The sequence below is a fragment of the Bos grunniens genome, chromosome 14 (genome assembly GCF_055505025.1).
Source record: "Bos grunniens cultivar Pamir isolate PY7600 chromosome 14, Bosgru_T2T1.0, whole genome shotgun sequence".
Taxonomy (NCBI): Eukaryota; Metazoa; Chordata; class Mammalia; order Artiodactyla; family Bovidae; genus Bos; species Bos grunniens.
In genome coordinates, this window is record NC_141178.1 from 48,738,647 (window position 1) to 48,764,419 (window position 25,773).

General features: G+C 43.7%; 1 protein-coding gene across 4 annotated transcripts in view; it reads left to right on the plus strand.

Moving 5' to 3' along the window:
- Positions 1 to 25,773, plus strand: part of SLCO5A1 (solute carrier organic anion transporter family member 5A1) — a 146,446-nt gene that overhangs the window by 1,652 nt on the left and 119,021 nt on the right. For 3 of the 4 annotated variants that reach the window (XM_086335457.1, XM_086335458.1, XM_086335460.1), the window contains one exon: positions 197 to 1,583. In XM_086335457.1, the coding sequence (XP_086191583.1) occupies positions 683 to 1,583 (901 nt within the window). In that variant the 5' untranslated portion in view covers positions 197 to 682. Of the gene's footprint in view, positions 1 to 196; positions 1,584 to 17,543; positions 18,747 to 25,773 lie in introns of those variants that run through there. The other variant, XM_086335459.1, reaches the window with a different exon arrangement.

Genomic DNA, 25,773 nt, shown 5'->3' on the forward strand with positions numbered 1-25,773 from the left:
CTGCCGACCGCCCGCTGCTTATTGTTTGGGCTCTAGAGACTGCTGCCTACAGCCTAATCCTCCTCCAGGGCTTCGTTCCTCGATCGTCCCTCGGTCCCACTTCGGACCGTCAGAGTCCCCCAGCGCTGTCCGCCGGGGGCGCCGGGAAGCCAGACTCAGCCGCCCTTCTCTGACCGCCGTCTCGTCTGCTTTGCAGGTTGGCACCTTTGCGCCCGAGGGTGTCTCGAGCCGAGGCGGCGAGGACCGGGCGCCTCTGGCCCAGCCAGCCCGGCGGGATGCGGCCCCGGCAGCAGCGCTAACCGCCCCCACGCTGGGCACCGGGCGTACGCGCTCCGGGCGGCAGGCGGAGCGGCAGCGGCGGAGGGGATGCGCCCGGGACACGCCAGGATCCTGCTGCGCGCTCCCAGCCCGGGGTGGACCCTAAGTTGGGCTCATCGCAGGACCGCGCGGACCCCTGCCCTCTGGGGCACGCGGCTGCGGAGCCTCGGGACCACGACTGCGGTCAGGATGCACTGGGCACCTCCCAGCTGGTGAGGATGCCCCACAGCGCGGCTCTGCATCGCCAGCCCCGGTCCTTGGTGGGCACGACAGCCTGGGCCCGGCTTCAGCCCCTCGTGCCGGTGGATGCAAAGCTCCGGAGTCCTTGAGTGCGATCGGCGACCGAATCTGAATTCTGAGAGCCATGGACCGAGGCGCTGGGTTGGAGCCCCAGGCGGGAGAGCCGCAGGAAGCGCGCACCAGGGTAGGAGCTGTCCAAGAGAAGTGTGAACCCGAGTCCTTCAGGTCCCAGAGTTTACCCGCCCTGAACAGCGCCTCCTGCCCGCCAGACCTGAGTCCCGCCAGTGAAGAAGGCTCCGAGCCCGCCCCCAGCCATCAGGAGTTGAAGTCAGACCCCTACCCGCCGGCCCCCAGCCCCTCCGCCCCGTCTACTTCGGCAGAGACGGCAGGACTGGCGGAACGTCGCCACGGGGTGGAAATCGCCAAAACCATGTCGGTGTCCTCCACTCTGGCCATGCTCCAGGGCAGAAGGTGCCTCTACGTGGTCCTCACCGATTCCCGTTGCTTCCTGGTTTGCATGTGCTTTCTAACCTTCATCCAGGCGTTGATGGTCTCCGGGTACCTGAGCAGCGTCATCACCACCATCGAAAGGCGCTACAGTCTGAAGAGCTCCGAGTCGGGGCTGCTGGTCAGTTGCTTTGACATTGGGAGCCTGGTGGTGGTGGTGTTCGTCAGCTACTTCGGCGGCCGGGGACGGCGGCCCCTGTGGCTGGCCGTGGGGGGTCTCCTCATCGCTGTGGGGGCTGCCCTCTTCGCCTTACCTCACTTCGTCTCGCCGCCCTACCAGATCCAAGAGTTGAACGCCTCCGCCTCCAACTATGGCCTGTGTCAAAACGGCAACTCCTCGGTCAAGGTGGAGCCTCCCACCTGCCTGAAGGACTCGGGTGGCAACGACCACTGGGTCTACGTGGCTTTATTCGTGTGCGCACAGATTCTCATTGGAATGGGCTCCACACCTATTTATACCCTGGGACCAACCTACTTAGATGACAATGTCAAGAAAGAAAACGCATCGTTGTACCTAGGTAAGCCTTTCCTGCCCTCTTACCTGAGCTTGGACTCAAAAATGGAAAAGAAGAATTTTCTTTCACATTTAGTTGATGGTAGATATTACAGAGAATATATGGTGTTATATAATTTATATATGTATACTTTAAGCAGTAAGCTTCTGTTTGCTTTTTGGTTTTTAAGTCTCCCTGTGGTGTGTTTTCAGTTCTGGAATTAAACAGTTGAGAGTTCTGTGACTTTTAAGACTCACACTTCACACTGGGCTTTTCCCAAGTAATACAGACTTTCACTGTGGAGTAGTGCTTCTCTTTCTTGCAGCCTGTCTTCGGAAAAGCTCTAGTTTATCAAGTTTATCTTCTCAAAGGGCTCAGGAAGGAATAGAGGTGACTGGTGTGTGAAGTGAGGTCATTGACAGCTTTCATCCACTGCTACTTCTTCCTGCCTCCAACAGCAGGAAGTACCCAGACTATAGGAAACAGCCTGTATTGTCTCTGTATCTGTATTTCTTACATATTGTCTGCTTCACTATTAAGAAAAAAACTTGAGTGATACCGAATGACTAGGTTATCTTTATGCAGAAGCAACCTCACAGGTTGTAAAGTTTATCCAAAGCTGTTTTTATTGTTGGTTTGAAGACCCTCAGTTCCATGAATTGGGAGAATAATGATTACTATTTTCTGAAAAGCAGTCGCTGGTGGATAGTGAAAGGGGAGTGAAAGTGATACTCAACAAAGAGGGCTATGCTTTTTCCTCAGGACGACTATTGTCCTTAGAGGATGTTGCAGCCCTTTGTCGTCCCCAGTAACTGGCCCAAATAAAGGGTTTTATACTTTGTTGTTATTATGAAATGCAAGAGAAAGAAATTTTTATTCAGGCAAGGAGGAATAGTTTGCTTGTTTTTAATTTTTTACTTTTGGCCCGTGATGGGTCTTGGTTGTGGTGCATGCGGGCTTCTCATTGTGGTGGCTTCTTTTGTTGGGAAGCACTGCAGGGTCTTAGTTCCCCCACCAGGGTTTGAACCTACATTCCGTGCATTGCAAATTGGGTTCTTAACCACTGGACCACCAGGGGAGTCCCTTGCTTGTTACTTTCACCTCCATGTTTTCTAATGTTTATTATGACAAATTTTCAAACTGTACAGAAAAGTTGAAATAGTAGTATAGTGAACATTAGTATATCCAACCACCTAGATTCAATAATTGTTCATTATTGTCAAGTTTGCTGTATCAACCTGTGTGTGTTTGTGTAGAATATGTATATGTATATATATTGGGTAGGAGGTTAAGACTTTTGAAAGTAATTGTGGGTCCCTTTAAGCTTCAGCACATGTCTTCTGAAAACATTCTCTTATTTAACTCAGGAGCTTAAATACCCCATGAAAGTAACTATTCCATTGATTATCAAAGTCCAGTCCACATTCAAATCTTCATTGTCCACTCAGTGACTTTTTTAGCTATGTATTTTTTTCAAACCATGAGCCAAGCAAGATTCATTCAATCATTGCATTCGGTTGTTTGCTTTCTTAGTGTTTGATAAACTAGAAAACTGTGTCAACTTTTTTCTGTTTCTACTACACAGACTTTTCGAAGTGACAAGGCTAATTTGTGGAATATTTTACATTCTAGAGTTATCTGATTATTTCCTTGTGGTGCACGTATCTCATTCCTCCATGTTCTATATTTCCTGTAAACTGGAAGTTCAGTCTAAACATGTAATTCAGTTCAGGCAAAATGTTTTTGGCCAGACTCCTTCATAGGTCATGGTATGTGTTTTCTTTTTTTTTTTTGGTATGTGTTTTCTATTAGAGGCACCTGGCCATTCACTAGCATTGTTGAGTTTAATCACTTAGTTGAGTTGGTTGATTGTCAGGTCTTTATACTGTAAACATATGTTTCTTTGAAAACAACCAGCAGTCTTTAGAGTGACATCTTGACTCTGTAAACATCCCAACTGTTTTCTTTTTTTTTTTTTTTTCTTTCTTTATTTTTAAAAAAAAAATCACATGCTCCCCATCCTGAACCCTCCTCCCTCCCAACCTCCCCATACCATCCCCCTGGGCCTTCCCAGCGCACCAGCCCCAAGCATCCAGCATCGTGCACTGAACCTGGACTGGCATCTCGTTTCATACATGACATTTCACATGTTTCAATGACATTCTCCCAAATCTTCCCACCCTCTCCCACAGAGTCCATAAGACTGTTCTATACATCAGTGTCTCTTTTGCTGTCTCGTACACAGGGTTATCGTTACCATCTTTCTAAATTCCATATACATGCGTTAGTATACTGTATTTATGTTTTTCCTTCTGGCTTACTTCACTCTGTATAATAGTCTCCAGTTTCATCCACCTCATTAGAACTGATTCAAATGTATTCTTTTTAATGGCTGAGTAATACTCCATTGTGTATATGTACCACAGCTTTCTTATCCATTCATCTGCTGATGGACATCTAGGTTGCTTCCATGTCCTGGCTATTATAAACAGTGCTGCGATGAACATTGGGGTACACGTGTCTCTTTCCCTTCTGGTTTCCTCAGTGCCCAACTGTTTTCTTTCTGATCTTTTTGTCCATTTATTTTGAAAACTTGGGTCTCCCACCCACTTCTAGGTACCACTGACACGAAAAACACAGGCAGAGCCCCACACAAACAGAGAATATCTGATGTCAGAGCCCTGAGATTTAACTTTTCTGGTAGTGGTTGCCCCCCAAGAAGGGAGGGACTTCTCTGGTGGCTCAGATGGTAAAGAATCTACCTGTAATGAGGGCGAACCGGGTTTGATCCCTGCGTTGGGAAGATCTTCTGGAGAAGGCAATGACAACCACTCCAGTATTCTTGCCTGGAGAATCCTATGGACAGAGGAGCCTGGTAGGCTACAGTCATGGGGTCTCAAAAGAGTTAGACACGACTGAGCAATACTTTCACCAAGAAGGAAAATAGCAAGTGCATATTCAGTGCTGAGGAACTGTGCTCCTTGTGGGAAGACCAAAAAATGAGACACAGGCCCAGCGTCTGAGGTGCCTTCGATGTAATGAAGAAATATTTCCAGTTTAAGGTAATATCTAAAATGACATGTGAAAGGGGAAGAAAGTCCTACAGATGGGACTTGCTCCCACCTCCCCCGACCTCCTCCTCCTCTTCTTCATTTAGATACTGACTAATAATCATTTTCTATTATTAAGCCCACCAGGGCTTCCCTGGTGGCTCAGAGGTTAAAGCGTCTGCCTCCAATGCGGGAGACCAGAGTTCGATTCCTGCGTCGGGAAGATCCCTGGAGAAGGAAACGGTAACCCACTCCAGTATACTTGCCTGGAGAATCCCATGGACAGAGAAGCCTAATAGGCTACAGTCCACAGGGTCGCAGAGTTGGACACGATTGAGCTACTTAACTAACTAATAATCATTTTTTGGGAAAATGTCTTGATGCCTGCCTTCGGATACATTCTTGGTGTAACTCGTAGGAGTTCTGCTTTGTATTAAATGGATCTTGATAAAAGCTCCAGTGGTTTCAGTACCAGGAATCTTACCTGTGTTATTTCATCTAATGTTCTCAACAGCCTTAGGAAATGGGAATTGTTTCCCCTTTTTTTATGAATGAGGAAACTAAGGCCCAGAGAACTTAAGTGACTTGGTTATGGGTGTCAAACCCACACCATCTGACCCCAGAGCCCTTGAACTTCTGAAAGCCCACTGAAACCAAAGGATGGGTCACATTCAGTAGGGTTCTGAATGGTGTAGAAGGATGCAGAACTGGCTTAACGTCCTCAAGACATAATCAAAACAAGACCATTCTTTAGACCTTTAAAGCAGCTTTTACAGGTTGCTGCTGCTGCTGCTAAGTCGCTTCAGTCGTGTCCGACTCTGTGCGACCCCATAGATGGCAGCCCACCAGGCTCCCCTGTCCCTGGGATTCTCCAGGCAAGAACACTGGAGTGGGTTGCCATTTCCTTCTCCAATGCATGAAAGTGAAAAGTGAAAGTGAAGTTGCTCAGTTGTGTCCGACTCTTAGCGACCCCATGGACTGCAGCCCACCAGGCTCCTCCACCCATGGGATTTTCCAGTCAAGAGTACTGGAGTGGGTTGCCGTTGCCTTCTCCGACAGGTTACCTCCATACAAACTTAAATCAGGGAGACTGCTATCTTCTTCCCTGGTAGCTCAGATGGTAAAGAATCTGCCTGTAATGTGGGAGACCTGGGTTCAATCCCTGGGTTGGGAATTTCCCCTGGAGGAGGGCATGGCAACCCACTCCAGTATTCTTGTCTGGAGAATCCCCATGGACAGAGGAGCCCCCATGGTGGGCTATAGTTCATGGGGTCACAAAGAGTTGGACACAACTGAGTGACTAAACAGATACACTGTCTTCTTAGCACGTGAGCAGTGTTAACCCTTTATGACATGGAATTTTTCCTATTAATAATAAATAACTAGGTGTATATTGTTGTGATTTTCTGCAAAACTGTCCTTCCATATTACCTTGTCCACTCCCCACCCATTTCTTAACTTTTTGGTCAGTCTTTCTAACTGATAACAACCACAGAATAAGGGGCGGGGAAATAAAAGCAGGTAGCAGGTTAGTAATTGCAGTTGGGACCAAAATCTGAATTAAGTAGAAATCATTGAAATGGAATGTAAATATATACCTTAATCTTTTGAAAGTTCTGGCATTAACATACTGGCAGCTTTCCATGTAGAAGCGATGTGGTTGTAGATGTGACCCAGCAGTCTTTACACACATTCAGTGCCCGAACTCCTCCTGCAAGGAGAGAGGTTCAGTGTTGACCTGGAGCACAGAGAAAACTTTGTAGGTAGGAAGAAGTAAGGCTAGCAACTGCATCATGATTTGCGATTGGATCTTAAGGAGAGAAAATGTGACCTTTTGCAAGGCACAAAATTCATGAATCAAACAGGGAAACAAGAAAGAATGACTAACCAGGTAGGAAAAGGGAAAAAAAGAAAGGATGCTTTTCTAAAATAGAAAGCCACAATTCCAATTGAATGATTTTCAGGATAGGTGATGATGGGCCATGGGCCAGCCATTGGCCAGGCGGTGTGAGGGCAGCCACTCCACCTCCCTGGCGTGTCCGCTGTCACTTCAGACCACAGACAAGGGTCAGAGTCTGCACAGTGCCTTAGAAAGAGCACCAGACCAGGAGGCAGCTGACTTATATTTTAGTCTGGCTCTACCAAACTTAAAATACAGTTTGGTCAGGAGACTTTAGACAAATTCCTTAACTTCTCCAGCTTCTGTTTGCACTTAGGGCTTATTCCATTTGTTTCCTGCACGGTGATATTTTTTTAAAAAATTTAGTTATTGTTGACTGCAAGATAATTGCTTTACCATATTGTGTTGTTTTCTGTCATGCATCAACATGAACCAGCATAGGTATACATATGTCCCCTCCCTCTTGAACCTCCCTCCCACTTTCCACCCCATCTCACTCCTCTCGTTTGTCACAGAGCCCCATTTGAGTTCCCTGAGTCATACAGCAGTTCCCACTGCTATCTGTGTTACATATGGTAGCGTATACATTTCCATGCTACTCTCTCCATTCGTTTTACCCTCTCCTTCCCCCTCTGCTCCGCACTGTGATATTAAAAAAAAAAGTTTTATTGACAAAGGTCTTTCCTTTTATTAAAAACATTTCTTTCTTTCTTTCTTTTTGGCTGTTCTGGGTCTTTGTTGTTTAGTGCAGGCTTTCTCTAGTTGGGGTGTGTGAGCTTATTGTGGTGACTTCTCCTTGCAGAGCACGGACTGGAGGGCTTGCGGGCTTAGTAACTGAAGCACGTGGGCTCAGTAGTTGTTGTGTTAGGGCCTACTTGCCCTGCAGCATGTGGGATCTTCCGGGTAAGAATCCACCATGCTACCAGGGAAGCCCCCTCACTGTGATATTTTGAGGACCAAATGGGATTACGTGTGCAAGCACTGTGCCAGCAGCACTTCAGTTTGTTAGAGCTGAATTCAAACTCATCCTAAAGAGTGAGCAGAGTGAGGAGCAGGAGATATTCTACTCCGTTTGTGTCTGAAAATGTTTAAACATATCTCTTTATAATTGGGAAGAAGGAAAGAACCATTATGTAGGAAATGAGAACACCGGGAAATCACTCCTTATACATTGTACAAGACAATCCTTCTCTTTCTGTTTTTTTTTTTTTTTTTTGCATTTTGAATATTTAATTGCTCATGCTTTTAAAAAACTTATGTAGAATATTGGCTTTATTCTTTATGTTGTACAATATATCCTTGTAGCTTATTTTACACATAATAGTTTGCACCTCTCAATCCCCTACCCTGTTATTGTCCCTTCCCCACTGGTAACCAGTAATTTGTTCTTTATATCTTGTGAGTCTATTACTTTTTTTTTCTGTTATAATCACTAGTTTATTGCATTTTTAAGATTTCACATGATAAGTGACATCATACAATATTTGTCTTTCTCTATCTGACTTATTTCACTTAGCATAATACCTACCCTGGTGGCTCAGACTGTAAAGAATCTGCCTACAATGCAGGAGACCCAGGTTCTACCCCTGGGTCCGGAAGATCCCCTGGGGAAGGAAATGGCAACCCACTCCAGTACTTTTGCCTGGAGAACTCCATGGACAGAGGAGCCTAGCGGGCTAGCATCCATGGAATTGCAAAGAGTTGGACACGACTGAGCAATTTTCACTTGGAGGATGGACCTCCAAGTCCATCCATGTTGTTGAAAATGGTAAAGTTTTGTTCTTTCTTATGGCTGAGTAATATTCCATTGTATATGTGTACCACATCTTCTTTATCAGTTCATCTGTTAATGGGCACTTAGATTGCTTCCATACCTTGGCAATTATAAATAATGCAGCTATGAACATTGAGGTACATGTATCTTTCTGAATTAGTGCTTCTGTTTCTTTTGGATATATACCCAGGAGTGGAACTGCTGGATCATATGGAAGCTCTATTTTTAGTTTTTTGAGAAACCTCCATACTGTTTTCCACATGTCTGTACCAATTTACATTCCCACCAACAGCATAGGAGGGTTCTCTTTCCTCTGTACAGAAAAATCCTGATCAGTGTTGGGAAAATGTTATATTCTGATTAGTTGCATTTTCTGAAGCTCCAAGGTTTTACTGCCAGAACTTTCTGCTTGGCAGCCTTTGACGACTATCTTTCTTTAACGTATGAACATTTATGTAATGTACATTTGTGCTTACTGTAACGTAACAAAAGCTCCTTTGAAGTCTGAAGGCCTGTGGTGTCCCAGCTTCACCACTGTGATGTCTTCATTGTCCACCTTGCCTGTACAGGATGATGTTGAGAAAGAACTGAAAGTGAAAGTGAAGTCACTCAGTTGTGTCTGACTCTTTTCGACCCTGTGGGCTGTAGCCCGCCAGGCTCCTCCGTCCATGGGATTTTCCAGGCAAGAATACTGGAGTGGGTTGCCATTTTCTCCAGGGATCTTCCTGACCCAGGAATCGAACTCTGGTCTCCCACATTGCAGGCAGACTCTTTACCCTCTGAGCCACCAGGGAATCCCAACAAACAAGAACTGGTTCCAACTTTGGTTCCAAATTGCAAATAAATTAAAAAAATCAGAACTATCAATAATTCTATTATTATTTTAAAATACATTTCTTTTTTTTCCCTTTAGCCACAGACTTTATTGTTTGAATATTTGCAGCTGTCATTCTATATACAAATTTTAATTTCTTCCAGAACTCTCTATTCCATATTGCTAGGTCACTTCACTCTCCATTTTCTGCCATGTTTCCATCAAAAAGTATTTCCCCAGATCACAGTCTGCCTGGTTGTGTGTTGTTGTTGTTCAGTTGCTAAGTTGTAGTTGACTCTCTGTGATGCTGTGGACTGTAGCCTACTGGGCTCTTCTGTCCATGAGATTTCCCAGGCAAATACGTTCTTGATGCTTCTTCTTCTTTTTTTTTTTGACATTTCTTTAGTCTTTTAAAAGTAAAATGAGCTTGAAATTAATTGAGTTCTATTTCATCAAGATTTTATAGTTGAATAAACATATATATGTGTGTTTATGACTGTCTCTGTCTCTCTCCATCTATCTGGCATAGATTGCTCTTTCTGAGTATGAAAACCCTTAAAGCTATCTTTTTAAAATATGTAATTAGAAAAAAGAAAAGGAGTCACTTCTTCAAAACATTGTCTAGAAAATCTTCATCTGTTTTTTAGTGATGTTTTATTAGAACAGTCTATGTCTCTATATAAGATTTTATCTATAGTCATAAAAACAAAGATACACATACATATCTTTCAACTCAGCGTTCCTTAGAAACATATAACCAAGTGTATCTGTGGCTTTGCTAGTTAGGGAGTTATTCATCATGAACAATAGGCCAGCTCGGGTAGGGGGTCAAGGGCCATCGAGCCTTCCCTGGTGCCGACACCCTCTCTCTGCCTGCCCGGCCCTTGTTAGCAGAGGCTGTTGCATCTCAGGCATCCCACCTGTCCCCTAGAGAAGGAGAACGTGGAGGAGGCAGTGTCCGTTTACTCTTGAGGACGTCCCATTGGCCAGAATGGAGTGCCTGGCCTCTCCTAGCTAACAGGGTTTTGGGGAAGGCAGGCTTTAGATTTTCCAGTCTGTGTGGGAGAGGAAGGCAGGTAAGGTGAGTGGCAAGAGTACTGAGTGACCTCTAGTTACATCTCCCACACTAATCACATGTTCTCTTCGGCCTTAGTAGCCAGAGATTTCAGGCCTTTTCCCCCCATCACTATATTTTTATTTTTTATTTTTTTTATCACTATATTTTTAATAATATATATTCTTAAAATTTATTTTTTGGCTGCGCTGCTCAGCATGTAGGATCTTAGTTCCCCAGCCAGGGGTTGAACCCCTGTCCTCTGCATCCCTGCATTGAAAGTGGGGTATCTTAACCACTGGACTGCTAAGGAAGTCCCTGACCCTTTTATATATTATTATTTTTTGGCCATGAGGCATGTGGGATCTTGGTTCCCCAACCAGGGATCGAACCTGCACCCCCTGCATGGGAGGCTCAGAGTCTTAACCACTAGACTTCTAGGGAAGTCCCTCAGCTGATCACTACGTAGCATGAGCTCTCCAGATCTTTTTGTTGGGATTTTGAAAGGACATAATAAATAGCACCTTTCCCCTTCACTTGAGTTTTGAGCTAATTGAGAAATAAGGAGTAAAAACATGGGAGCCAAAGAATCAGTTTTTAGAACTGATGGAAGTGAGGTTGAAAATGTAGTTCATATCTTTGTGCGAATAGGCTTTTTAATAATCCCACCATTACACAGACATACCCAACCAGCTACCAGTAATGCTGACCCTCATCCACATGGCACTCCTGGTTCTCCCCATGTGGGTGGGGGGGGCAGGAAGGGGTGGTATAGGCGAGTCTTGTGCCCACAAGGAGCAGGGTGGAATTTTTACTCCCTGTGCGCAAACTCACTCCCAAGAGATAAAGAAGAGGAGATGATCTGAGCATCCCCAGTTTATTTTCAAATTCATCCGTCACGTTAATTCCCTGCTGCTTTCCCGGGGAGGAGCAGGGATGGGGGAGTCTGGTGAGCCAAGAGAGTAAAGATCATGTGAACACACAGTCTAAGACTTCGAACTGGGTATTTGTTCTGCTTTAATTTTGCTCATCTTGTTTACAGTGTGTTCATCTTTGTAAGCCACACACAATCCCTTGGGGAAGTAGGCTCTGTACAGATCATGAATAAATAAAAAAATAATCTCCACTGGAAGCTAATACGAGGGAGAGGGATTTGAGGCAATGATCCGGGACGCCTGGAGGAGGAACTACTGGGATGGATGCAGTGCAGAGCTGTGAGCACAGCTGGGCATCGGTGGCTGTGGCAGCTCCTGGCTAGGGTGTTGGTGAGTTTCATGTATACCTGCAGTTCATTTGTGGGTACATCATCTGCACCCTGGCAGTTCCTGAATTTACATCAGCTGCCTGGTGGCTACCTTTGGCCTCTTAAGAAAAATTAGTCATCTAAGATGCTGATAAACTTCAGATTCTACCTGAAAAGCAGGTTTCCTGCATCACTGTGGAAAAGGTGGTGGGTGCACCTTGATTTAATTCAGCCCACTTGCCAACAGCAGAGAACAGCCTTTGTAGTAGTATTCATGATCCATCTTTCACATTGCTATGAATTCTGTTATCTCTGTCCTTCTGAAACTTTAGGGTATGTGTGTGAATCACCACGGTATCTTTTCAAATGCAGATTCTGCTTCTGAAAGTCTGGGGTGGGGCCTGTGACCCTGCATTTTTAACATGCTGCCAGGTGAGGTCAGTGCAGCTGGTCCAGGGCCCCCGTTTTGTGCAACAAGGGTCTAAAGACCACAGATCTTTGACTCTTTTCACAAGTGAAGGGTCTCCTTCTGGGCTTGGGGTTGGAGCCACTGTTGGCAAATGCTGCTGATTGAACTTCTATTTTATCAGAAAGAACCCTACCTTCTCTTACTGCATTTGTAAAAGCAAGATGTCAGTTTGGGGTGTTTCGTACGTTGTGGCTACTTTTTTGAATTCCATCGTGATCACTGCTGAGTCCTCTGAGAGAGTGGCTTGGGACAAAAGATGTTCATTTTTCTATTAACTTTCTTTTCCTCTTACCACCCTGGAGACTCAGGGTGGACAGGCTTCTCTGTGTCAGTGGAACTCTGCTTGTCAGGGGCAAGTGTGAGCTCTACAAACCCAGTGAGCTCACTTTATAAGGCCCTCTGGTAGGGGAAAAGCAAACAAACCCACACACTTGGCTCTGCTTTTTAAACCATCTAAAAATTTTAGCAGTGAATTGGGAGTTTGGTGACAGACAGATACAAGACCTGGGTATTTTGGAGATGGTTTTGGAGGCTGGAGGTCAGAAATTTGCCAAAGGTGATCAGGCAGAAAAGGGCTGGGCTGGACTGGCTGGCTGACTTTTCTCCTGCAGTGATAGACAAGCCAGACTGTGTCCTAGAGATCACCTCATTCAGGCTCATTTGTAAAAACTGATTGTTTGACACACGAGGGAACCTGGACTCCAAAAGAAGAAGGGATCTGTGCTATGGAAAACTCTGTGGCGTTTCTTCAAAAAATTAAAAATATGACCCACTTCTTTTTAAAAATTATTTCATTTCTGTCTGTGCTGAGTCTGCGTTACTATGCCAGGGCGTTCCTCTAGTTGCAGGGAGTGGGGGCTACTCTCCAGGTGCGCTGTGCGGGCGTCTCGTTGTGACGGCTTCTCTTTGCTTCCCAGGCTCTAGAGCGCAGGCTCAGTAGTCGTGGCGCATGGGTTTAGTTGTCCTGCCGCATGTGGGATCTTCCTGGACCAGGCATCAAACCGGAGACCCCTGCACTGCAGGGTGGATTCTTAACCACTGGACTACCAGGGAAGCCCCTACTCTCTACTTCTGGGTGTATAGCCACAAGAATGGAAAGCAGGACCTTGAAGAGATAGCTGCACACCCAATTTCATAGCAGCTTTATTCACCATAGCTGAGAAGTGGAAGCAGCTCAAATGTCCATTAGATGGATGAATGGATAAAAAATGTCTTACTACTGCTAAGTCGCTTCAGTCGTGTCTGACTCTGTGTGACCCCATGGACTGCAGCCTACCAGGCTTCTCTGTCCATGGGATTCTCCAGGCAAGAACACTGGAGTGGGTTGCCATTTCCTTCTCCAATGCATGAAAGTGGAAAGTGAAAGTGAAGTCACTCAGTCATGTCCGACTCTATATATAAACGTATAATGGGATGTTATTCAGCCTTGAAAAGGAAATGCTGACACGTTGAGAACATCGTGTTAAGTGAGATAAGACAGTCCCCAAAAGACAAATTCTGTATAATTTTACTTGTGTGAGGCATCTAAAGGGCTTCCCAGGTGGCACTAGTGGTAAAGAATCCACTCGCCAACACAGGAGACGAAAGACACGGGTTTGATTCCTGGGTCAGGAAGATCCCCTGGAGAAGGAAATGGCAACCCGCTCCAGTATTCTTGCCTGGAGAATCCCATGGACAGAGGAGCCTGACAGGTTACAGTCTATGGAGTCGCAAAGAGGCAGACATGATTGAGCAAAGAGCGCGATGATGAAGCATCTAAAATACTCAGATTTACAGAGACAGAAAGGAGAATGGAGGGGGGCCTGAGGGGAGGGGGTAAAGAGGGGAGGGATGGGGAGCTAGTATTTAATGGGTGTAGCATTTCAGTTTTGCATGATGGAAAGTTCCAGCAGTCTGTTTCGCAGCAACCTGAATATACTTAACACTACTGAACTGTACACTTAAAATTAGTTATGATGGTTAAAAAAAATAAAACATGCAGAGATTTGCCCAAATCATACAGCCAACTTGTTTTGAGTCTGAACTGATTTACAGATTATAAACCAGTCTGTATAAAAAAATCATTACCAAGTAAATGAAAATTTGGAGAAGTCCACGTCCTTGGATGATGAGTTACTTCTCCCCGGCCTATGCCGTGTTCTAGCACATGTAGATTGACGTGTGTCTGTATTTCAACTATGGGAATTTTTTTTTCAAGGGTGTGGGAATTTCAAGCCATTGCTGTGGGCATCATTTTGTTTTATTTTTCCTTTAGCCACCGATTTTATTGTTTGAATATTTGCCACTATTATTCTATACACAAGTGTTAATTTCTTACAAGACCCTGTATTCCATATTGCTAGGTCACTTCACTCTCCATTTTATGCCACATATCCAACAAGAAGTATTTCCCCAAATCAATCTGCTTGATTGTGTGTTGTTCAGTTACGAAGTTGTGTTCGACCCTTTGTGATGCCTGCCAGCCTCATCTGCCCATGGGATTTTCCAGGCAAGAATACTGTAGTGGAATGTGGCCATCATTTTAGAAAGAAGGAATAGAGATTTTGGAAAAGAGAAGGAGGTAAAGTGAATTTTAGAGTAGACATTTTAGGAATGAAGCCTTCAGAGAGAAATGAAGGTGATGAAACATACCTGGGTGTTTAAATTGTTCTCTTGGGCTTCTCTGGTGGCTCAGCAGTAAAGAATCCACCTGCAATGCAGGAACTGCAGGAGATTCAGATTTGATCCCTGGGTAGGGAAGATTCCCTGGAGGAGGGCATAGCAACGCACTCCAGTATTCTTGCCTGGGAAATCCCAGGGACAGAGGAGCCTGGTGGGCTACAGTCTATAGAGTTGGACATGACTGAAGTGACTTAGTGCTCATACACTTGTGTCTTTTGGGGAAAATTTTCGGAAATTGAGACTTGGGTCCGTGCTTTCGTATTCTGGGTCCTGCTGGAGCTGGTGCTCTCATCTTCCTGGTCTAGAGAAAATAAATGGAGATTTCACCGCTGTCTGGTCCTCCTCCTCTGGGCTCATTCTCAGCATCCAGGTGTTATATGCTCTGAATTCAGCTCCCATGGAAAGCTGCATAGGTTATAGGTCCTTCTGAAACAGTGGTTTTCACCTTGAGGTAATTCCTCTTACTCCTGGTGGACACACCTGTTAGTGTCTGGAGTCATTTTTGGTGGTCACAGTTTGGAGGAGGCCTTAGTGGCATTTAGTGATATTTTGGCCCATGTTGCTGCTGAACTTCTTATAGTGCACAGGACAGACCCCTCAATAAGGAATTACCCTAAAAAGAATGGTCACTAGTGATGCTCTAAACTTTTTTCATCTTAAGCATTCAAGTTATAATATTATGTTATTTTGTGTTTCTTTTATCTTGGGACTGGAAGTAGAAATTTCCAGGTCATTGAATTAGAAAACACTGAAAGGATGGAGGAGACTCAGGGAAGACACGTCTTTGTAAATAGGAAGGCCTTTTAGCAAGCAGGGATTCCCTGGTGGCTCAGACAGTAAAGAGTCTGCCTGCAATGTGGGAGACCCAGGTTTGATCCTTGAGTTGGGAAGATCCCCTGGAGAAGGAAATGGCTACCCACTCCAGGAATCTTGCCTGGAAAGTCCCATGGACGTAGGAGCCTGGTAGGCTACAGTCCATGGGGTCACAGAGTCAGAGTCAGACATGACTGAGTGACTTCACTTTCTAGCAAACAAGAGATAGGAAATACAGTTAGCAGTGCAGTACTCATTGCTACATCATTACCCAGGAGATAGCATATTATCTGTACTATATTTTTTTATTAGATCATGGGAGATACTATAGTTATTTAAAATGTCACTAAGTTGTGTCCAACTCTTGTGAGCCCTCCAGGCTCCTCTATCCTTGGGATTTCCCAAGCAAGAATACTGGAGTGGGTTGGCATTTCCTTCTCCAGGGGATCTTTCCAACTCAGGAATCAAACCTGCATCCTGCATTGGCAGACGGATTCTTTACCCCTGAACCGCCTGGGAAACCTGGGAGATACTAAAGTATGGCATGACAGATTATTTTTAGTGGTTTAGAAACATGAAAGGGTTCATGGTTTTTATTGTGACTTCACTTCCCATCAGTTTAAAAGGTTTTTTCCTTTTGGTTGCACCCACTGACTTTTGTGATCTTAGCTCCCCCGAATGGGGATTGAACCTGAGCCACAGAAGTGAAAGCTGTGAGTCCTAACCACTGGAATATCGGAGAATTCCCTAAAAGTTTTTACCTATATAGGTTTTCTGCACAGTTTTGGAGTTGAAAGTATTGTAACCTTTGAAAAGGAAATGATGTGTGTGTGTGCGCATGTATGTACTAAGGGGAGTGGTATGTCATTTCCCCCTCTGAGGTCTGTTTCAAAGGATGGTGGATTTAGTAAAAGAAAACGTTGAGATGGGGAATTCTGGAAAACTCTAAAGCAATTAATCAGCATTTAAAAGCAGAGCTCACCAGCTGAATAATTAGATGTCACGAGGAGATGTAGGGTAGATTTAATGAGGGATTTAAGACCTAAAAATTCTCTGAAAAATAAATGAGCTTAATTAACTAAAAAGAAAAAACCTTTGGTATGGTTTCATAGATGGGATCTAACAAGGGCTATTTTTGAATGTTTAAGGATGGCAGGCATTGTGTTAAATGCGTTATCATCTTATTTTATCCTCAAAACAAGTCTATGTGGCAGGTGCAACTTTTCACCTTTTTTATTGTGAGTTTAAAAACACATAACATTAAAATTACTATCACCATTTTAAAGTGTACAATTTAGTAGTGTTAACTATATTCCCATTGTGCAGCAGATCTCTAATTCTTTTTCATTTTATAATATTGAAACTGTGTACCCACTAAACACAATTTCCCTTCTCTTCAGCCCTTGGCAACCACCTTTCTACTTTTTCTTTGTATGGTTTTGACTACTTTAGATATTACATCATTTACTTACACACTGTTTCTCCTTTTGTAACAAGCTTAATTCACTCAACATAATGTCCCTGAGGTTTATCCATGTTGTAGTATATGACAGGATTTCCTTATTTTTTTCAGGGTTGCATAATATTCCATTATATGTGCATACCATGTTAAAAAAATACTCGTCCGTTGATGGACACTTGGGCTGCTTCTACTTCTTGGCTATTGTGAATAATGCTGCTATGAATGTGAGTGTGCAAATAACTCTTTGAGATCCTGATTTAAATACTTTTGGGTATATATCTAGAAGGGAGATTGCTGGATCATTTAGTAGCTCTGCTTTTCACTTTTTGAGGAACTTCCATACTGTTTTCTGTAGTGGCTACACCTTTTCATGTTCCCACCAATAGTGTATAAGTGTTTGAACTTCTCTGCTTCCCCACCAGTACTTTTCTGTCCTTTTGATAGTGGCCGTCCTATGGTTGTGAGATGTTATCTCATTATAGTTTTGATTTGCATTTCTCTAATGATTAGTAATGTTGAACATCTTTCTATGCCAAAGCCTTTGACTGTGTGGATCACAATAAACTGTGGAAAATTCTGAAAGAGATGGGAATACCAGACCACCTGACTTGCCTCTTGAGAAACCTATATGCAGGTCAGGAAGCAACAGTTAGAACTGGACATGGAACAACAGACTGGTTCCAAATAGGAAAGGAGTACGTCAAGGCTGTATATTGTCACCCTGCTTATTTAACTTATATGCAGAGTACATCATGAGAAGCTCTGGACTGGAAGAAGCACAAGCTGGAATCAAGATTGCCAGGAGAAATATCAATAACCTCAGATATGCAGATGACACCACCCTTATGGCAGAAAGTGAAGAGGAACTCAAAAGCCTCTTGATGAAAGTGAAAGAGGAGAGTGAAAAAGTTGGCTTAAAACTCAACATTCAGAAAACGAAGATCATGGCATCTTGTCCCATCACTTCATGGGAAATAGATGGGGAAACAGTGGAAACAGTGTCAGACTTTATTTTTTTGGGCTCCAAAATCACTGCAGATGGTGATTGCAGCCATGAAATTAAAAGATGCTTACTCCTTGGAAGGAAAGTTATGACCAACCTAGATAGCATACTAAAAAGCAGAGACATTACTTTGCCAACAAAGGTCCATCTAGTCAAGGCTGTGGTTTTTCCAGTGGTCATGTATGGATGTGAGAGTTGGACTGTGAAGAAAGCTGAGCGTTGAAAAATTGATGCTTTTGAACTGTGGTGTTGGAGAAGACTCTTGAGAGTCCCTTGGACTGCAAGCAGATCCAACCAGTCCATCCTAAAGGAGACCAGTCCTGGGTATTCATTGGAAGGACTGATGCTGAAGCTGAAACTCCAGTACTTTGGCCACCTCATGCAAAGAGTTGACTCATTGGAAAAGACTGTGATGCTGGGAGGGATTGGGGGCAGGAGGAGAAGGGGATGACAGAGGATGAGATGGCTGGATGGCATCACCGACTCAATGGACATGGGTTTGGGTGGACTCCAGGAGCTGGTGATGGACAGGGAGGCCTGGCATGCTGTGATTCATGGGGTTGCAAAGAGTCGGAGACGACTGAACGACTGAACTGAACTGAACTAAACTGAACATCTTTCCATTTGCTTATTGGCCATTTGTATATCTTCTTTGGAGAAATATCTGTTTAAGTCCTTTGTGATTTTTAAATCAGATTACTTTTCGTTATTGTTAACCTATAGAAGCTATGTTTATTCTGGATATCAAACTCGTATCAGATATATGATTTGTGATTGTTTTCCTCCATTCTGTAGGTTACCTTCTCACTCTGTTGATAGTTTCTTTCCATGTGCAGATGTTTTTAAGTTTGCCGTAGTCTCATTTGTCTATTTTATATTTTGTTGCCTATGCTTTTGGTGTTATATCCAAGAAATGATTGTCAAATATAATATCTTAAAGCTTATCTCCTATGTTTTCATCTAGGAGTTCAGTAGTTTTAGGCCTTATATTTAGGTCTTTAATGCAGTTTGGATTAATTTTTGTGGCAACCCACTCCAGTATTCTTGCCTGGAGAATTCCATGGACAGAGGAGCCTGGCGGGCTACAGTCCATGGGGTTTCAAAGAGTCGGACGTGACCGACTGACTAATTTTATTTAGGTCTTTAATGCATTTTGGATTAATTTTTGTGTACAGAGTAAGGTAAGAGTTCACCTTCACTCTTCTACATGTGGATATCCAGTTTCCAAAATCACTTACTGAGGAGGCTGCTGCTGCTGCTGCTAAGTCGATGCAGTTGTGTCCAACTCCGTGCGACCACATAGACGGCAGCCCACCAGGCTCCTCTGTCCCTGGGATTCTCCAGGCAAGAACACTGGAGTGGGTTGCCATTTCCTTCTCCAATGCATGAAAGTGAAAAGTGAAAGTGAAGTCGCTCAATTGTGTCCGACTCTTAGCGACCCCATGGACTGCAGCCTACCAGGCTCCTCTGTCCATGGGATTTTCCAGGCAAGAGTACTGGAGTGGGTTGCCATTTCCTGAGGAGGCTAGCCTTTCCCATTGTGTAGTCTTGGCTTCCTGGTTGAAGCAGCTACTTTTATTTTTCACATTTTGTAGATGAGAAAATCAAAGTTAAATAGTGTGCTCACCCTGAGAAAACCATAATCCAAAAAGACCCAGGTATCCCGGTGTTCATTGCAGCTCTATTTACAATAGCTAGGACATGGAAGCAACCTAGATGTCCACCAACAGATGAATGGATAAAGAAGTTTTGGTACATATATACAATGGAGTATTACTCAGCCATAAAAAGAAATGAATGTTTTTCTTTTTAAAAAATTATTTTATTGTTTGCAGTTATTTAAGTTTTCCTGAGGATAAATACTTAGAATTGAAATTGTTGGTTTTAGATAAGGTTCCTTTACAAGGAGCCATCAAATGAATTTTTAATGTTATCACATTATAGCATTATAGTTTTTTTTTTTTTTTTACTATTAGAAAATTTATTTATTTATTTGTTTTTTCAGTTCTGTACAAAGAAATGAATTTGAGTCAGTTCTAGTAAAGTGGATGAAACCTAGAGTCTGTTATACAGAATGAAGTAAGTCAGAAAGAGAAAAGCAAATATTATGTATTAATCCATATATATGGAATCTAGAAAAATCATACTGATGAACCTATTTGCAGGGCAGGAATACAGACACAGTCATAAAACATAGACTTGTGGACACAGCGGGAGAAGGAGGGAATGGAACAAATTGAGAGACTAGCTTCGAAACATATACATTACCATATGTAAATAGATAGCTAGTGAGAAGTTATGGAACACAGGGAGCTCAACCCAGTAGTGCTCTGTGACAACCTAGAGGGGTGGGATGGGGTGGAGTGTTGGGGGGAGAGATTCAAGAGGGAGGGGACATATGTATACTTATGGCTGACTCACATTGTTGCATGGCAGAAACCAACACAACATTGTAAAGCAGTTATCCTTCAATTAAAAATAAAAAAGTAACAATGTGCTTAAAGAAAAGTGGCAAAACCAGCACTCAGGGTCAGTGTTCAAAGCCTGAGCTCTAAATATTGACATTAGGGAGAAGGGAGGGGAGGAAAACGTTTATAAGTCTATGATGTAACTTTGGCTTAGTTTCTTAATTTTATTATGTATAAAGGAGATGAGGAGGCAAGATTAGTGGCTTCTTAGATTCCTGTTGCCTCTTCAGTTTTTTTGTTCTGTGCTTCATTCAGCCTGGCTTCATATTATATTTTTTCAACAATTTTATTTATTTTTTAATTGGTGGAAAATGCTTTACAATTTTGTGTTGATTTCTGCTGTACAACAGTTCGAATCAATCATAATTATACATATATACATATATCCCTTCCCTGTTGGGCCTCCCTCCCGTTTCCCCCTCCCCTTAATATGATCTAGTTCTGGAACTTGGGACTTAGTACTGGAGAGGAGTTATTGCCTGTTCTGTTTTTCTTGAGCCATCGGAAGTGAGTCTCTTGGGCACTTCCTCTACACCCTGGTGACTTGAGTGATGTGGCCATGTGACAGCTGTCCACAGGGAGTCCCACATTCCTTTTGCTCCTTTTCCAGGCAGCTGTGTATTACCTGATGGTATTCAGACTCTTCTTCCTCTCCTGGAGGTTATGATGCCTTGTGAAACTGTCACCCCGGAAAGATGCTAATCCCTGTTACCTAATATACCCTGGGAAGAAGGCAGGTGCAGGCTACTCTTGCTTAAAAGTAAAGACCATATTCATGTAATTAATATTTTCAGCAGGATGAAATTACATAATTTGCAAGTGTCTGAAATGGACTTGTGTTGTTCCTGATTTTCTAGCATGTGAACTTGTGAGACTTCTTAGCTATAATACTTTAATAATAATAATAATAATAATTAATAATAGGTTTTGGTCTTGTTAGGTGTTTTCCTGATCTTTTTGGCCTTGAGTTCTTATGAAGGACATAGAAGTTTTAAGATGCTTTTTAAAAAAAGAATGTATATATGTATATAACTGAGCCACTTTGCTATATAACTGAGCCACTTTGCTATATAACTGAGCCACTTTGCTATATAACAGAGATTGGTACAACATTGTCAATCAACCATACTTCAATAAAAAAGATTTTTTTTAGTGAGGAGAGGGGAGAAATTTAAGTGAACAGGTCTGTGAAGTGAATTCTAGACCTAGCATTCTGGCTGTAAATCAGCCTCCGATCAGTGTATAAAGAGGGACTGATAATCGTAGTTTGCAAAGTGTCTTTGAATTACTGGGCAAAAGATTTGCTGTTATTTTGTCTAGAAATGTGCTTATGTCCCTGCTGTTTAATTGCAACTGGAAGGGGAAACTTTCCTAATTTGAACTGTATTTTAATGGCTTTCCTTTAGGTGGAGGGCCACAACAGCTTTTAGCAAGATGCAAAATACTTCATGAGATAAATCTGAAAAGTTTCCTGTAAGAAAAGACTTGCTTAAAAAGTATATATTGGGATAATGATTCTGAAATTTGGATTTGCTGGTCTTTAAGATGTCTCTTTCGGAGAAGGCAGTGGCACCCCACTCCAGTACTCTTGCCTGGAAAATTCCATGGATGGAGGAGCCTGGTGGGCTGCAGTCCATGGGGTCGCTGGGAGTCAGACACGACTGAGCGACTTCACTTTCACTTTTCACTTTCAAGCATTGGAGAAGGAAATGGCAACCCACTCCAGGAATCCCAGGGATGGGGGAGCCTGTTGGGCTGCCGTCTATGGGGTAGCACAGAGTCGGACTTAGCAGCAGCAGCAGCAGCAAGATGTCGCTTGCTCCTTGGAAGAAAAGCTATGACCAACCTAGACAGCATATTAAAAAGCAGAGATGTGACTGCCAACAAAAGTCCATCTAGTCAAAGCTCTGGTTTTTCCAGTAGTCATGTATGGATGTCAGAGTTGGACTATAAAAGAAAGCTGAGCGTGGAAGAATCGATGCGGTGTTGGAGAAGACTCTTGAGCATCCCTTGGACTGCAAGGAGATCCACGCAGTCCATCCTATAGGAAATCAGTCCTGAATATTCATTGGAAAGACTGATGCTGAAGCTGAAACTCCAATACTTTGGCCACCTGATGTGAAGAACTGACTTCCCTGGAAAAGACTCTGATGCTGGGAAAGATTGAAAGCAGGAGAAGGGGATGACAGAAGATGAGATGGTTGGATGGCATCACCAGCTCGATGGACATGAGTTTGAGCAAGCTCCGAGAGTTGGTGATAGACAGAGAAGCCTGGTATGCTGCAGTCCATGGGGTCGCAGAGTCAGACCACGAGTGAGCGACTGAACTGAACAGACCTGAAGATGTCTCTGGTTCTTTCATTCTTGTGAAACTCACAAAAGAAGTTAGTTTTCATTTCTTTCATTAGGGTTGTTGGGAAACAGTGGTGGCTAAATGCAAGGACAGAAGAAAGATGGGTGATTATCTTACAGTTGCTGGATTTAGTTTTTTGGGTGTGCAATGTTCTTCTTTATACATTCTTTCTTTCCTGTTCTAGAGCCACTGCTGTCAGGGAAAGGCCTGGAGAATCCAGGGCCTCACATGGGTTTTCACTGGATGCTTAATTTATTCACCTGTATAATTGCCAACATCCTCTGGATCATGGAAAAAGCAAGAGAGTTCCAGAAAAACATCTATTTCTGCTTTATTGACTATGCCAAAGCCTTTGACTGTGTGGATCACAATAAACTGTGGAAAATTCTGAAAGAGATGGGAATACCAGAACACCTGATCTGCCTCTTGAGAAATTTGTATGCAGGTCAGGAAGCAACAGTTAGAAATGGACATGGAACAACTGACTGGTTCCAAATAGGAAAAGGAGTTCGTCAAGGCTGTATATTGTCACCCTGTTTATTTAACTTCTATGCAGAGTACATCATGAGAAACGCTGGACTGGAAGAAACACAAGCTGGAATCAAGATTGCTGGGAGAAATATCAATAACCTCAGATATGCAGATGACACCACCCTTATGGCAGAAAGTGAAGAGGAACTAAAAAGCCTCTTGATGAAAGTGAAAGAAGAGAGTGAAAAAGTTGGCTTAAAGCTCAACATTCAGAAAATGAAGCTCATGGCATCCGGTCCCACCACTTCATGGGAAATAGATGGGGAAACAGTGGAAACAGTGTCAGACTTTATTTTTCTGGGCTCCAAAATCACTACAGATGGTGACTGCAGCTGTGAAGTTAAAAGACGCTTACTCCTTGGAAGGAAAGTTATGACTAACCTAGATAGCATATTCAAAAGCAGAGACATTACTTTGCCAACAAAGGTCCATCTAGTCAAGGCCATGGTTTTTCCTGTGGTCATGTATGGATGTGAGAGTTGGAGTGTGAAGAAGGCTGAGCGTGGAAGAATTGATGCTTTTGAACTGTGGTGTTGGAGAAGACTCTTGAGAGCCCCTTGGACTGCAGGGAGATCCAACCAGTCCATTCTGAAGGAGATCAACCCTGGGATTTCATTGGAAGGAATGATGCTAACGCTGAAACTCCAGTACTTTGGCCACCTCATGCGAAGAGTTGACTCATTGGAAAAGACTCTGATGCTGGGAGGGATTGGGGGCAGGAGGAGAAGGGGATGACAGAGGATGAGATGGCTGGATGGCATCACTGACTCGATGGACGTGAGTCTGAGTGAACTCCAGGAGTTGGTGATGGACAGGGAGGCCTGGCGTGCTGTGATTCATGGGGTCGCAAAGAGTCGGACACGACTGAGCGGACTGATCTGATCTGATCTGATCTGATGAAGTGTCCTTCCACTTTGCATGCATGGCTAATTTAGGACTTAAACCTTCCAGGTCATCCAGTCTTGGAGAAATGATAAACCACATATAGGGATCAATTTGTAATTTGACACAAACTCATCTGTTATTACAGACATAACTGATCACGTTACAAACCTTTCAGGACCTTAGTAAAATAACCCAGTTTGACCACACCAGAAGACTTCTGATTTAATCTATGATGATTTTTTTTAAAAGGCTTAATTGGGGATTGGAGCAGTGGGAGAGGAGAGTCACTATATACTGTATACTGTACTTCTAAAAACTAACCCTAAAAAGTGACTCCTGGTCCCCAAGGAATTTGCAGTATAGTTTGTCTATTTAACACCATCTATTCTGAACAATTTAAAATGATCTGTGAGCTGTGTTACCTCCAGTAACTCTATTGACATTTCAGGGTTTCCATTTTCGAATTTGTAAATTGATGCAATTGAATTACAGTGTCTTGAAGGGTCTTCCTGGACTATGCTTTCTGATTTCTTCTGGACCTCTGTGGTGTAGATCCTGAACTTAAGCGTATTTGAGGCAGTTGAATCTTATACTTAAAAGTGTGGCTATTGGAGCCAGGCTGCTTGGACCTCTGCCAGGGCCAGGGGTATAGCCTGGTGCAGGATCTGTGGCCTCTCTCTCTTTAATCCCAACCTCTGTTAACACTTGGATCATTGTGAGCTACTGGTGGTTTAGACGGTAAACAATCTGCCTGTAATGCAGATTTGGGTTTGATCCCTGGGTCAGGAAGATCCCCTGGAGAGGGGAATGGCTATCCACTCCAGTATTCTTGCCTGGAGAATTCCATGGACAGAGGAGCCAAAGAGCCTGGTGGGCTACAGTCCATGAGATCACAAACAGTAGGACATGACTGACTGACTAACACCTCTTTTGTGAGTTAATGTGTGACGCACTTAAAACAGGACCTGGCCTGGCATGCAGTTAAACACTCAAAGTGGGCTGTCATTATTAAAAATAAAATTAATTCTGCTTGGGAAGAGAGTGGTGTGAGCTTTCGTTGTGGCTGGCAGGGCACAGCATCCTTGGGGTTATTCTGGACAGGTTGCTGAACTGACTGCCCCTGCTTGGGTCAGCATGTGTTAGGCTGGCCCTGAGTGGGTGGGCAGAGGCACATACATGGTTCCTTTATATCAGGGTTTCTTGTCTGGGCAGCACCTCTCCTGGAGTCACCCACCCTCTGTCCCAACTCTCCATAGGCACGCCCGGACTCTGTGCTTCGTTGGGTCTGCAGGGTCTGTAATCTCCCCCAGAAAGTAAAGAGTGACTACAGGGAGAAAGAAGACAAGGCTTTCGGGTTATTAATAGCTTCCTGACAGGAGGCTCTTGCTATCGGCTTCAGATAATTGTAATGGGAGCTGTCGGCTATAATCAAGTTTAATTGCTAAGGAGCGCAGGAAGGTAGCCCGAAGCAAGTATGCTCTTGGGCTGTCTTTGTGCTTTTTCTGTCCTATTCTAGACTTAAGAATCTCTGATCAGGTCTCCAACTGGCAAGTTCTGGTGACTACTGAGTCTTATGTGGTTCCTGGAGTGGGCCTATGACTCTCCGGGGTAGTCAGTCCACTTCCTCATGTCTTGGCTCACGTGGTTTATTCTAGACTCGAAGGTGGAATAGATTATATAAAAATACAGAGAGGGACTTCCCTGGTGGTCCAGTGGGTTAGACTTCAAGGTCCC